The sequence below is a fragment of the Phalacrocorax carbo genome, chromosome 14, assembly GCF_963921805.1.
Source record: "Phalacrocorax carbo chromosome 14, bPhaCar2.1, whole genome shotgun sequence".
Lineage (NCBI taxonomy): Eukaryota > Metazoa > Chordata > Aves > Suliformes > Phalacrocoracidae > Phalacrocorax > Phalacrocorax carbo.
This window is the reverse complement of record NC_087526.1, coordinates 5968900-5982078: the sequence shown is the minus strand read 5'-3', so window position 1 is coordinate 5982078 and position 13179 is coordinate 5968900. Positions and strand designations below refer to the sequence as shown.

Genomic DNA, 13179 nt, shown 5'->3' with positions numbered 1-13179 from the left:
GTAAAGAGCAGAGGCTACAGGGCAATGCAGCCTACCCGCGCCAGGCGGCTGGAGGACAGGGGCTGCAAGGTTTGCCAAGGGTGGCCAGGAGGAGGTGGACGGTATATGGCAGAAGCAAACTAAGACTTTCATAGTGGTCACCCAAGATGACCGAGTTCCCAGCTACGGAGCAGGAATTTGGAAAGGCATCAGGTGCCAGCAGTTTGCCGGGCACTGCGCTTCATCCCGGCCGAGGCACGTGCTGCCGGCACAACGTCCTCACCTTGCTGCTGCCATCGGAGCCGTCCCTCTCACAAGGTCTGAGCCATTGCCTCCTGGTTTCCTCAAGAAACTTGGGTGAGCGTGTGTTTGCTCTCCGAGCCGCGAAAGGACAAACTGACCCATCAACTGACCGACCGACTGACCAAGACAAAAAAGGAACGATCGCATCCGTGGTAGTTAATAACATACCGGTAACGCTGGAGTCCCCTCGGGCAGACTTTTACCACATTCCACTTCATACAAGACACATTTCAAATGCTCATTAATTTACAGAAATTGCATTTTATAGAAAATATGATACAATGAAATATAAAATGCACTAGGAGCATTTCAAAAATCTATAGAGACGATCTTGCAGCCTAGTATACCCTCTGAACCGACGTCCACTCATCACCGCAAGCTCTCGTCCTCTCATTCTCCCGCTCTCTCCCGTGCACGCGCTCGCTCCCCCCGCCCCCCCTTTAACTCTTAGCATTCAACTTGAGAATTAATCGAGATATCAAAAAAAGCAGGATTATCCCCTGGATAATCACCTTCCAATACTGTGCACATTCTTGGATTTAAATGAAAATATATCTAAGCACTTTTACAAGTTTTAGCGAACCCACTGCAAAATCGTCTGCAGAATATAAAACACAGGTAATCCAAGATTTCATAGCACATTAATTAAGTGGCTCATAATCCATTAAATGTGGTTTATATTACACATCCATGCAGTCTAAATCATTTTACAAACATTAGACATAAACCCACTAGTCCAAATCAGTAAAGGAAAAATGTAATAAAAAAAGCTAATAACTATTTGTTATTGGTTAAACTGACCCTACATATAAACTAGGTAGTATGCTACCATTTATAATACTGATGTTGAATTACGCCTGGATGCTGCAAAACCTCTTGCTTGCTTGGCAATGCTTGAGCATATTAACCACAAGATACTTAATAGGCCCTCGTTGCACTTCTCCAAAAAAACATTTACTACAGATAGCAGCGCCTACCCATCGAAGAGAAAGGACACACATTAGCTGAGTTACACGATGTTGTTGAGCTTTGGCTACTAATGCTCCAAGGCATTAATGTTGTACTAGACTAACTTCATACTTACGGATGGCAAAAGTGCTGATAAACTTTTCCTGCCCTTAGCACTGCTCCGGCCTCGAGTGGAGCTTCACAAACCCCTGCCTTACGCGAGGAGAACAGCATCGGCTGTCGTGCTAGCAGGCATCCGCGGAGATGCGGGACACCACCCACTAACCCAGCTGGTATTTACATCACTCAAGAGGTCGTGGGAGCCAAAACACGCCGATAGCAAAAAAACAAACAAATGGGCCTTTGGTCACGTCATGATTTACTTAGCAGGGTTTAGGCAAGGGCTGCTGGAGATTTCTGTTGCAATAACCAAAGGCTTTATCAATGCTATAGTTCTATGCAGCTACACTGAGTGTGACCAGGTGACGCAGAGCCCCCAGTCGGTATTTTGCATCTGATAACACTGAATTATATACAACATGATGACTAGTTCACCACCTGCTGAGGTTTAAAGATGGCTGTTAAGATTTTGACTCAAAACATCTCCCCCTACCCCCCACCCCCATCCTCTTCCACCCCAGAATGAGTCACCCCCATTAAAAAAAAAAAAAAAAGGCAAAAAAGAAACAATCTCCACAGTTCCTTGTTGTTAACTCCTTCCCAGCTAGAACTGGCTTAGGGTCACAGGGAGTGCTGCCCAGGATGGTTGTATGTTTGTTTTCGTCACTCCTGAGATTGAAGGGAATCTGATACATGCACCAAAAGGCACTTTCAAATATATATATATATTTTTTTTAAAAACAGTGCTTCTGTTCTAAGAAATTCAAGTTAAGACAGAGTGCCTTTCACTCTCTTTAGTCATAAAGCAGATAAACGAGCAATATCCCAGCTGACATTAAAAAAACCAAACCAAACCAACAAAAAAAAACCTGCAGCAGAGACAAGTGTTCATGCGAGACAGCTCAATATTTAAAAAAAAACAAATTGGAAAGAAAAAAAAAAGGAAAAAAAAAAGAAACCTCCTATATCACCACTAAAAATAACAATACAGTCAGCAGGGGATATTAATTAAAAAAGCTGCCACATCTGTACAGTTCTTGCTTCTGCATCGGCTCTTTTTGTTAATGTTGTTGTCTGTGGTTTTTTTTTTAATTGTTTTTTTGTCTTCTTCTTTTTCTTATTTTAAATAACGTGAGGTCAGTTTAATCTTCCTCGCCTCCCCCATACATGTCCGCCAGTTTCTTGAACCTGGGCCCCCAGTCGTTAAGGTAGTCGTAGTCCTGGTCCCCGGAGCTGGAGGAGTTGAGGGAGCTGACGGAGCCGGCGGTGGAGCCGCTGCCCTCGTAGTCGAAGACCAGCAGGGAATCGTAGGGGGGGGCCGTGGGGTCGTTGTCCGCCGCGCGCAGGCCCTTGGGGGGCAAACACACAGCATTAATACCCGCCATGGGGTTTGATGGAGATGGTGCTAAGGAAGGGTGTTCGGGTAAGGGTCTGGGCTGGTGGGACGCTTGGGAACCCTGCTGCAAAGCTGGAAGAGGATGGTGAAAAGCTAAAAGAGAATGGGGACAAAATGAGGGTCCTGGGGCTTCCCCATGCCCAGATGCACTCCCGGGCAGAGCCCTCCCAGCAAAGATTTCACTAACTCCCAGCACCTCAAAGCTGGATGGAGGGGAAGGGAGGTGTTCCCGAGGATCCAGCTGTGGATCTGGAAAGCTCTCAGTTCCAGACAGCGTGTCTTTTCTGGGGATGCCTGTTAAGATTTCGAGCTTGGCCAATGAAAGCATGAAGACCACCCTTGCTCTCCTACCAATTGCCCTGATTTTTATTTTGCTGATTTTGATTCCTTTAGGGGGGGGAAAAACCCCAAAACTTCCTTGCAAAATTCTGCTACTAGGAGAGGCTTGGGGTGTGAAACCCTGGGCAGAGCGCTGGGAAGCATTGCTGGTCCTGCTCCTGTGTGCTGTGGGCAGCAGTGCAGGCAGGCCAGGGAAATGTCCTCGGGATACGGAGAAAAAGAATTGCTTTGCTGCAGCCCCGTGTCAGGAAAAGCCTAGTAGAGTAGACCTGCGGCAAAGCAAAATGTTGGGCATTCACACCTTTAGAAACCCCAGTCTCAGCGTGGGGAGATGGAGCAGGTTTTACTGCAGTGAATAGCAGCCGCAGTGCGCATTCATGTGCATGGATGTGTGTAAATGTGTGTGAAAGATGGGTAGGAACAAAGGAAGAAGGAATTTTAATGATGAAAACGAGAAAAAGCACAGCAGGAAGTGGATATAATAATAGAATTAAATCGCTATAACATTTATTTTTCTGACTTGGGAAATGGATGGTGCGTTTTGCCTCAGAGGAAATAATGCATTGATTGGTTTGTAACCATTCAATCACTCAAAACTAAAAATGAGATAAGAAATACTAAATGGATAGATATTTGTACAAGCAGATAAAGAAGTGGTAATCTAACATAACATAAAGAAACCCTCTCTGATCTGAGATGAATCTCTCTGTTCTGGAAACTCTTTGAGGTTTTAGACCAAACAGAGCTTACCAGGGGAAGACACAGACTGGTGAAATAATTACAAGTCCAGGAGCCGCAAATGGCACCTTTGGCTTTAAGCAAACCACGCAGCTGCCCTGCCGCCGCCTCCCCACCAGGAAAACCCTCCGTCATCCACCTCCAGACAATGTTTTCACTGACAGCAACCGCAATATTCATAGTTATCCAAGAGAGAGCCAGATCACTGCCTGGATGCTGAAAAGCACAGTGTTTGTGATATCCATGAGTCAGAAATCTCAGGCGTTTTGTTTCCGCTTTGGCTTTTTACAGTCTCAATGCCTTTATTAGGCCAAGTCCTGCGTCCTTTGCTCATGCCAATCGTTCCCCTGGCTTTGATCAGACTCCTCATGTGAGTAATAGCATCACTTGGTCCATGTAGCATAGCTGATGTTAGCTGGCTGCTCAAGCTTTTGAGATGTGACACAGGACACCCTACAGAACCTACCTCATTAATAAAGTCACCAATATCCCCTGGATGTGGGATTACTGGTCTGATAGGATACTGCGGTTCAGCACCAATAGGTCTTTCATCCACCCTTCTGACTCCAGGTGTCTTGTTCAGCACATGATCCATGGTCTCTGGCTGCTGCAGCTGGCTTAAATCGTAATCCTGTGACAAATGGAAAGGCACAAGAGTGAAACCAAGAGCTTGTCGTTCAGATCACCCACTCACCCGATGTACAGGCAAGTCGAGGGATCTAATCCTATTTCAGCTGAAGGTCAATGGCGAATCTTACCCCCAGGTACGCAGCACCTCTAACTACCTAATTAAAAACGAACTGAATTCTGAGTAGCTCATACAATTGACCTAAGAGTGTATCTTAAAACAGAAGTTAAATCAAATATTTAAATACTTTCTGAATATTTTACACAGTGCCTAGATCTTTGGGATAAAACAAATTGGCTTTGGTTTACATGTGCATAACTTTTTGATGAAACACATAATATAATGCAAAGACACAGTGTTAGTAGACATATTATCGCAATTACATTTGTGCAGAAATAAAAACATTAAAATATATATGGTATTTATGCACGTAGGCCATCCAAAGTAATTATGTTCTTTCTGCTTGTGAAAAATCCCGACAGAATAGGTTTCTATGAAGGAATGAGAACCAGGTAATATTTCATTAAAAATGTATTCATGTAGGTAATGGTGTTTTGCTGCTCTTCCTTTGCTGTTATTTTTAACGAATCCTTTCTAAAATATTTAAGCCTACAGTGTAGTTGCCTGAAACCAGATACTTCAGCTAGTTTGAATGCTTAAAACAGTACTTTGTTCTACCGGTAAAACCATTCTTTTGCTCAGATGGGAATGATTGAATCTCCAGGAGCAATATTTATAAATAACTTGTCAGTGACAAGAAAAAAGAAACGCTAATTGCAAGGATTTTTTCCATTGAATAAGAACTTCACAAGTTTTGGGCGAACTCCCTGCCTGGGCTCCCCCGCAGTGGCTCTCGCCAGGCTCACCTGCTCGCCTCCGGATGCCACTGGGAACTCCACGGCACGACGTGCTGCAGTGGTTTTGTCTGCTCCTTAAGCACTGACCTTAGCACTCCCTGACACCAGCCATGCACACAGCAGCCTCCACTCAGACCCGTGACCCATGCAGTCCATTTAAGCAAGCAAGAATAAAGCCATTATATGATGCAGAGTCACATAATTTGTATGAACATTATATTTGAGAGTGTCATGGGCTCCTTACTTGTGTTAGGTAGGAATAAAAAACCAGTGACTTAAACATGAGAGACAAAACGTTGCTATTTTAGCTGAGGAAACAATCTGTAGCAGAGGGACAGCACATGCCAGGAGTCCAGGCCAGGGAAGTTTTCATGCAACATCAGCACCGGTGTCTGTAGGACGAAGCCACCGCAGAAAAGCTGACGCATTCAGGCGGACTGTGGCTTAGGGCCCTGTCACCAAGCAAAGCTTTGCCACCACATGCTTCGTGATGAAAAAGAGAATCCCCAAATGTATTTAGACATTTCTCACAAACCACATCCAGAAATTAAAAGAAATTAAAGGCACATTAGAAATGATTAAGAAAATGCAGGGGAAGCCCACAGAAGCTCTTGGCTCAAGCAAGCCAAGGCAAGTGCCTGCAGCCACAGGTCTGGGGGTGGGTGGTAGCTGCTAGCTGGTTTTACTAAGATCTCTGATAGGCAATGGGAAAATATACGATTTTATGACCAAAATAGCAGAAATATTGTTTGAACATAAGTGTCAGTAGATCGATTTATAGTCCCATCCCAGGAAGCTGGCTTAGTGGGTAGCAAAATCCACGTAGCACCGGCCTCCCTGCACAGTCCTGTTTGCACAGGCGAGTGTTCCAGTGACATGGTGGATCTAAGCTGGCTCTCACCAATGTCCATGCCACGCTGGGGAAGCCAATAAAACCTCCTGGGCATAAACAAGGGTGAATGCAACCCTTTGCAAGTACTTTAGTGAAAATAATGTGGTTTTTGCCTTTTTGAGAGTATAGATTGCACAGCTGCTCCTTGGCCATGACCTATGGGCTCTTCTCACCTGGTCTTCCTCTCCACCTCCCTCTTCATCGTACTTCAGAATGTTGTCCCTGACGTCGTCCTCGGGGTCGATCAGGAGCTGCTTGGTATGGCGCTCCTTCTCCCGGCGTTTCATCCACACCACGAACAGCAGAACCATGGCTGTAACGGAGGAGAAGAGGGGTGAGCTGGGATCTCACACGGCACGAGGGCCAAGCTGTGTGTGTCAGAGTGTGTCCTAACGCCTCACCTGCCCTCATCTGCTATGGAGAACCTCACTGGCTGCTAGTAAGAGGAATGAAATTTTATCCTATTGCATGTTCTAATTTATAAGGGAGACATCAGTGAGAGCTGTAAATACTGTGACAGGCCTCCACTACAAACATTTCTTTAAGATCCATCATGAATGCTGATTGAGCTGATGTTTATCAGAAGCCAAACACACAATCAAAGGAAAAGCAAACAGAAAGTGTGAAAACTGATGCTTTCTGAAAATATTTGATCTAAATCCTGAATTTTCAGGATTAGATTTCCACCTTTATTTTATTTAAGGGCATAAAATAAAGGTGGAGGAAAGACAGCTGCAGAGGTGCTGAGAAGCAAACAGATAGAGATGACAGCACCTCTGCATGAGTGGCTGCTCCACCAGTGTGACACAGCGATGCCCGTCCAGGTCGCAAGCCCTGGCCGTGGCAGTCATTTTGCTGTTGTCTGCAGTATGCCACCCAAGACTGGTTTAGGGAACGTGGGTAATACTGGGTCGCGTAATCTGATCTGGGCTCACTTATAGTTTTTTTTGGTGAGTGAGGAAGGCTTTCTAGACTTCCACGATCTCATTAGCCAGGACATTAGCATACGCATTTGGCTATCAACTTGCAAAGCAGATCTAAGATCATTTGAAATCCTCTCAGGCAGCAGGGCTAGCATTGCAGAACAAGGGGGAGCACAGCCAACCTCCTCAGGCATCAGCATTCTACATGCCAGGCTCTGGCTAATCTCCCTCAGTACTGTAACAGAGAGAGACAAACAGTTCTTGAACCATGAGGAATTTTTCCCCAGTCAACTTTACCCAAAGGGAATGCTGGCTCCCTGCTCCACAACTTCTTTCTTCAAAGGGCCACCCACGTCCCAGAGGCTGTGCGCTCCCTGTGACTTACTGCATGGAAGTCGCTCTGGGAACTTAGGTCTCCACTAACATACGGCAACCAGATCTTGCCTTCTTCAAGAACTTGTTAATACATTAGTGTTCATTCTCATAGTCAGTAGCTGCAAATAATGCCATAAAAAATGAAATTAAGCCTGGGCAGCTGATGCAGTTACACCTCCCTGTGTCTGCTTTCCCTCTGCTCTCCACCTGAGCCACTCACAAAGCTGTGACAGTGGCAATCTGCAGGAGAAGGGAGAGATGGATGGCCAGTGGAGGTGGGAACATGTGGCCCAGGTTTACTTCATTTAGGTCAAACCTTGACTGTGCCAAAACAATCAGTCAACACAACCGAACCCAGGCAGGATGCAAGATCCCAAACTCTCTTTGTGTTTTTTTAGCTGCATAAGGAGAATAAGCAACCGCTGTTCCCCACCACCTCACACTTTGCAGGGTTCTCTTTGCCTTTTCATGGAGCCTTGGCATCACTTCACCGAGGATGTAGAAGAGACCAGGCCCTGGGCCACGGACAGGCGGCCCAGCCTGCAGCCCCGCTGTGTGGGGAGGTGCTTGGGAGGATCTGAGTTTTTCCTCCCAGCACCAAGTGTTTATACCCAACAGGAATTCAGTGAAATGAGCAGAAGAGGACCGGACAGCTAATTACTGCTATTGTGTGCCAATTGGCTGCCATCCCTGCCTGCCAGCTAACAGAATTGTTTTCAGATAGTTCAGCATTTCTTTAATGCTTATCCTAGATCTATTCAAGAGAGAAAAAAGAAAAGAAAATGTAACTCTTATCTGCAATATAAAACCTCAGCTATTTAGCAGACTATTGAAGTCCTTTTCTCCTTGTTCCTTTTCAAGTCTCTCACAACAAGATACCTGCCTAGTCCACAAAGACAATATTATAATGGTTACCAGGGTTTATCTTTTTCTTTCCCCCCTTTTTTTTTTTAAATGCTACTTTTTCATGCACTTGTGGAAAAAAACCTGTGCCATTAACGCCTTTACAGCTACCTTGAAAAAAAAAAGACCTTCAAAGTGTCAATAGCGGATGTAGTGCACTCTCCTTCCTTTTATTCACTCTGCAGAATGGGAAGTGCTATTACTGCTGTTAGACCCATTTTCACTCTGCATGTAGTTTTCCTTGAAATCTATTGTCTTCACCCTTCACAATTTTTTATTGCATTGCTCTTCTAAATGTGTTATTCGTGCAGCTAATAAATCGGGTATCAGGAATAAGAAAAAACCTTTGAGCGAAGGTAAAGCCAGAAACTTCCTTCACCTGAACAACCTCAGATCTGTCCCCTTGCTGATGCTTCCTTTTAAAGCCATCAAACTTTGACCTGCTGACTCTAAAATGGACAAATAGCACAAAAGATCCCGCATCTGCCTTTTTCCAGGCTATTGTTCAGAGGTCACGATATAAAAAAGGTAGAAAGGAGGCACAACACTGGAAGGATGTAACTGGAAAACCACTTATCGCAAATTACATTTTTCATCACTGATATAGTGCTTTGCAGCTCTTGTAGATAAAAAAAAAGTCAATTAGAATTACAATGAATGTAAAAATAAGCTTTTGTAATAAAAACCATAATTTAAAATGGGATAATGTATCTGAAAATGAAAAGAGGAATCTCCTAAATCAAATGTCCTTCAGCTGAAGTTAATTTCAGTCAATAGGATTTCCAACTGTTTAAATCATATTTTAGCACTAGATTTATATGAGAGCAGCAAAAAGAAGTCTTGTGTTTTATCACCTCTGTGGATTCCAGTGCAAACTTTTAGCCCCCCCGGCAGCAGCAGCCCTGCACGCCCCAGCATACCAAATGTGGAGGGACTGACGTCTCCTGGGTGTGCAGCTGTGGTGCATTTGCAACAAATGCCCTTGCTGAAGGGAGCAGCCTAAAACATTTTGCTACTTGCACCCCGCACCCAATGAAGGACAGAAATTGTGCACCGTGGCTACGCGTGGGGAAGCTTCCGCCAGCTCAGACGGGCTGGATGAGGAGCGGGGACTGCAGGGCCTCAGACACCCAGTTTTCCTGCTCGCTCTCCAGACTGATAGGATAAATCAATTATACAAGAAGATATTCCCACTGCTGGCCCAGGAGGGTGGATGTTTGCCCAGAGATGACCCATGCTCTTAATGTGCCATATTATATCCGCATTTGGTGACATTTGTAGCATACGTCGCTCTGTCTGCTCTCTGTTTAAACACATTGGGGGTAAATATTAAGTGTGATTTAGCACCGTAACTCCCATTAGCTTTAATGGGAGTCCCATGGTTTCATCCTGTGTTTCTTGATGAATATTTACCTCATTGTTCATTTCAGCACTCGTTTTTATCTATTCCTACTGTGCCAACTCCTGCTTGAAGTTATAATGATATCATTTTTATTTTTAAGTGTGTGCACACACGGCTACTGGTAATGCTCCTGAAAGCCCAGGACTAACAGCATTGCTGGGCGAAAGGGATGGCTTTGCCTCGAGCACAGGGATGGCCAGCCCTCCTCTGTGATGCACCCCCAGCCCTCCAGTGTTCCTGACAAACTGGGGGTCCTTCCTGTAAAGACACTCACAATCCACCACGATTCTCCAATCTGCTGTCATTTTACAAGCAATGGGAATAGCTACTATTCTTCTTTTCCTGTGAACAACCGGAAGACAACGGTTATGCTCTGACTCATAACCAGTGCATCTGGTATGGGGAACCAGTATATCCACAGCCAGCCAGGGACCTGAGAGCCACGGGGGAGTCTGCCATGGGATTTTGGACAAGTCCTTCAACTTTTTTTCTGCAAAACGTAGAGAATCATATCACACTCGCTACCTACAAGACATTGTCAGGTGTAATCATGTTTGTAAAGCTACTGGAAGTCTTAGGAAGGAAATCTGAAGGCATGCAGACAGTGCTCTAGCTTGTTTTGCTGACACTGCGGTGGAGGAGGTTCGAATGTGGATGTGTGAAGCACCCCCCGCAGCCCAAAGCTCACGGCTTTGTCCTTAGCATGGAGCTCGCACGGCTCTTGAAAAATACCACATACAGAAACGGGGAACAGGATGGGAAACATGACGTTTCCCAGCAGTGTCACCCACTGCGGTACTTACTCAGTAAAATAATGATGCAGATCAAGATGGCGATGATGGCCCCCGTGCCCAGCCCCGCTGCAGCCACCGCCCCGATGGTGGTGCAGTCGCCGTTCTCGTCGCACGGGCACACCTTCACTTTGATGACGCAGGTGTTGTACAAGGGGGGGTTTCCTGAGTCCGTCACGATTATCGGCACGTCATACACACCCGCTTCCAGGTACATGATTCGTAAACTAAGCTGGGCATAATCACCTGGAGAGACCAAGGCAGACAGACAGATGACAGACACTCTGGCAGAGTCCTGCAGCCACACTTGTACAGGCAGGGCTCCTCTGCCAGAGCAGTCTTCTGAGTCCTGAGGAAGAGGCTATCAACAACACACCCAGGCAGGACAGCTTCAGACTTCTGCCCTAACAGTTTGGTCAACAATCAGCCTGTTTGTATTTGCAAAATACTGTGTGTTTTCACTGCTGCACTAACCTAGCTTGATGCCATTTGCAAATCCACCTGCACGCATGTAAAATAGCAAGAAACGCAAATACTGAAGCATGGATGATGCTCCCTTGGTCTCAGCTGCCCTGGGCCACTGTGCAGGCTCTCTGCTTGCCCACGATCCCACCTCGGGATTTTTGGAAGGCCATCGCTCGTTGACAACATGCTCAGCCAGGTAATCCTTCTCGTGTTCCCTCCCACTGTGATACAAGAGCTGTGGGACTGAGCCTTGAGCTGCGAGGGCACAAGCTGTTGCCCCTGGCAGAGGGTGCCAGACCTCAGCGAGAGGGACCAGCTTAAAGCCAAAACCAGCCCATGGCTCCATATTTTCCATCCTCTGCTGAAACTACCAGTAAAAGGAGCAATTAGGGTCATTTGTGGTTGCAGGCTGCAATATAAAAATCCTTCACATACCGGTAATCTTCACACTTACCTAGCCCTCCTGGTTCCATGGTAAATTAAAAGGCTGCCTTTACGCAATTATGGTCAGAGAAATGAACATTGATCCTGATTGTGGCTTATGACAATTACACTGGAACATAAGGAAGACTGATAATAGCTTTTTTCCTCTTGGCCATTATAGATGATTTATACTCTGTTCACTACTGATAACGGTTCATAATTATGAACTGCATTAAAAAAAGCCAAGTGCCAAGGCTCTTAGAGTTATGCTGCAGGTCTGATACAAATCATTTCTGATTAACTATCTTGCCTATAATGTCAGCCATAATGTGCTTTAAAAAATAAAAATCAGATTAAAAAAATAGGAAAGTTTGGAAGTTTGAAACCGCACGTGGCCTCATTAGTGAATCAGAGTCCAAATGTCCTCAGGATTGCCTGCCCCATTTACCATTCAGCCGTGTTATGGTCCAGTTCTTCCTCACCGCAGATGGCACACTTGGCAGCTCGAAGACAAAGGGCCCAACGTTTGGATCGATGTCAGCATCCGCTGCTGTTATGTTGATGACATTCAGGTTTGGCTTTTCACAGATCTGTGCCTCCTTTGGCAGGAGCTCAGGAGCATTATCGTTGATGTCGATTAGGTAGATCTGCAGAGTGCCAGTGCCGCTTGCGGGGGGTATACCTGAACGGGAGAGGCAGAGTCGAACATGGACCAATGACCATCACTCAAGAAGCAGCAGGAATGACAACACCGTGGACCTGCCCACTCTCTGCCTTCCAATTTCAATAAACCAGGATTTTCACCCTCCCTCCTTGGACCTTATTAGGGACATACTGCACTTTCATGGTCCCTTGCTTTAAGAGGTGTTATTAAAACTTCCCCAAGCCTCCTAATGTTGCTGTTTTTCACTCCTGCAGAACACAGAGGTTGAGTTCTGCAGATTTGTAGCCTACAGCAATGTCAAACTCTAAAAATAGAAAGAGGTGATGCCAAACGGCTAGTGCAAATTTTGGTAATGGCTGTTTTGAAGAGGAAAAACCATTAGAAAGATAGCTAATGAGGAAGAAGAGGGGTTGGAGGGGAAAAAAAAGTTAAGTGGTGTAATCCGTTGGTCAGCATTTACTGTAGCACTTGCTAGCCACTTTTTAGATTTGCAGACTATTACACTGCTTCAAAGAAAGCCCAACTCTCCATCCCACCCCACAGTCAGCCCTAGCTTTAGTGGTGAAAGGTCTTTGCTCAAAGCCTATGGTATGAGCTAACCATCACCAAACATGCTGGGTGGTGCTACTAACCCACGGCTGCAGCAGTATGCCCCAATATACAGTTCTCCATCTTCTCTACATTTGTCCCAACCAGCAGGGATGCCACACGACAGCAGTCTTAGTCCTTCAGCCCCTTAATGATGAAAAGCCACATTCGCCTGACTAGTGACCACTTACACAAAGTAATACCTGCCCTGGCAAGAGAGAACAGCCTTCCCCAAAATGGTGCAGTATTTTACATTTCTCTCCCCACACATACATCTGGCAGCTCTGTGTTGGCTGCCCACCGCCTCCCTTCTCAAGCACCGTTGCTTCAGCAATTCTTTTTTAAGTTTGTATTTCAGTCCTGGCTCTTCCTCCCAGTGCTAGATATAAAGCTACACAAATCACTTCCCCACTAGGCTCTCAAACATTGCTTCTGCTTCCACAGA

At 45.6% G+C, this 13179-nt stretch overlaps 1 protein-coding gene across 2 annotated transcripts in view; it reads right to left on the bottom strand.

The window, feature by feature from the left end:
* Window positions 1–527: 527 nt before the first annotated feature.
* Window positions 528–13179, bottom strand: part of CDH4 (cadherin 4) — a 516102-nt gene continuing 503450 nt past the window's right edge. For both annotated transcript variants that reach the window (XM_064465346.1, XM_064465345.1), the window contains exons 12-16: window positions 11931–12164; window positions 10607–10840; window positions 6374–6513; window positions 4290–4454; window positions 528–2699 (exon numbers count right to left, since the gene is read on the bottom strand). In XM_064465346.1, the coding sequence (XP_064321416.1) occupies window positions 2493–2699; window positions 4290–4454; window positions 6374–6513; window positions 10607–10840; window positions 11931–12164 (980 nt within the window). In that variant the 3' untranslated portion in view covers window positions 528–2492. The remainder of the gene's footprint in view (window positions 2700–4289; window positions 4455–6373; window positions 6514–10606; window positions 10841–11930; window positions 12165–13179) is intronic.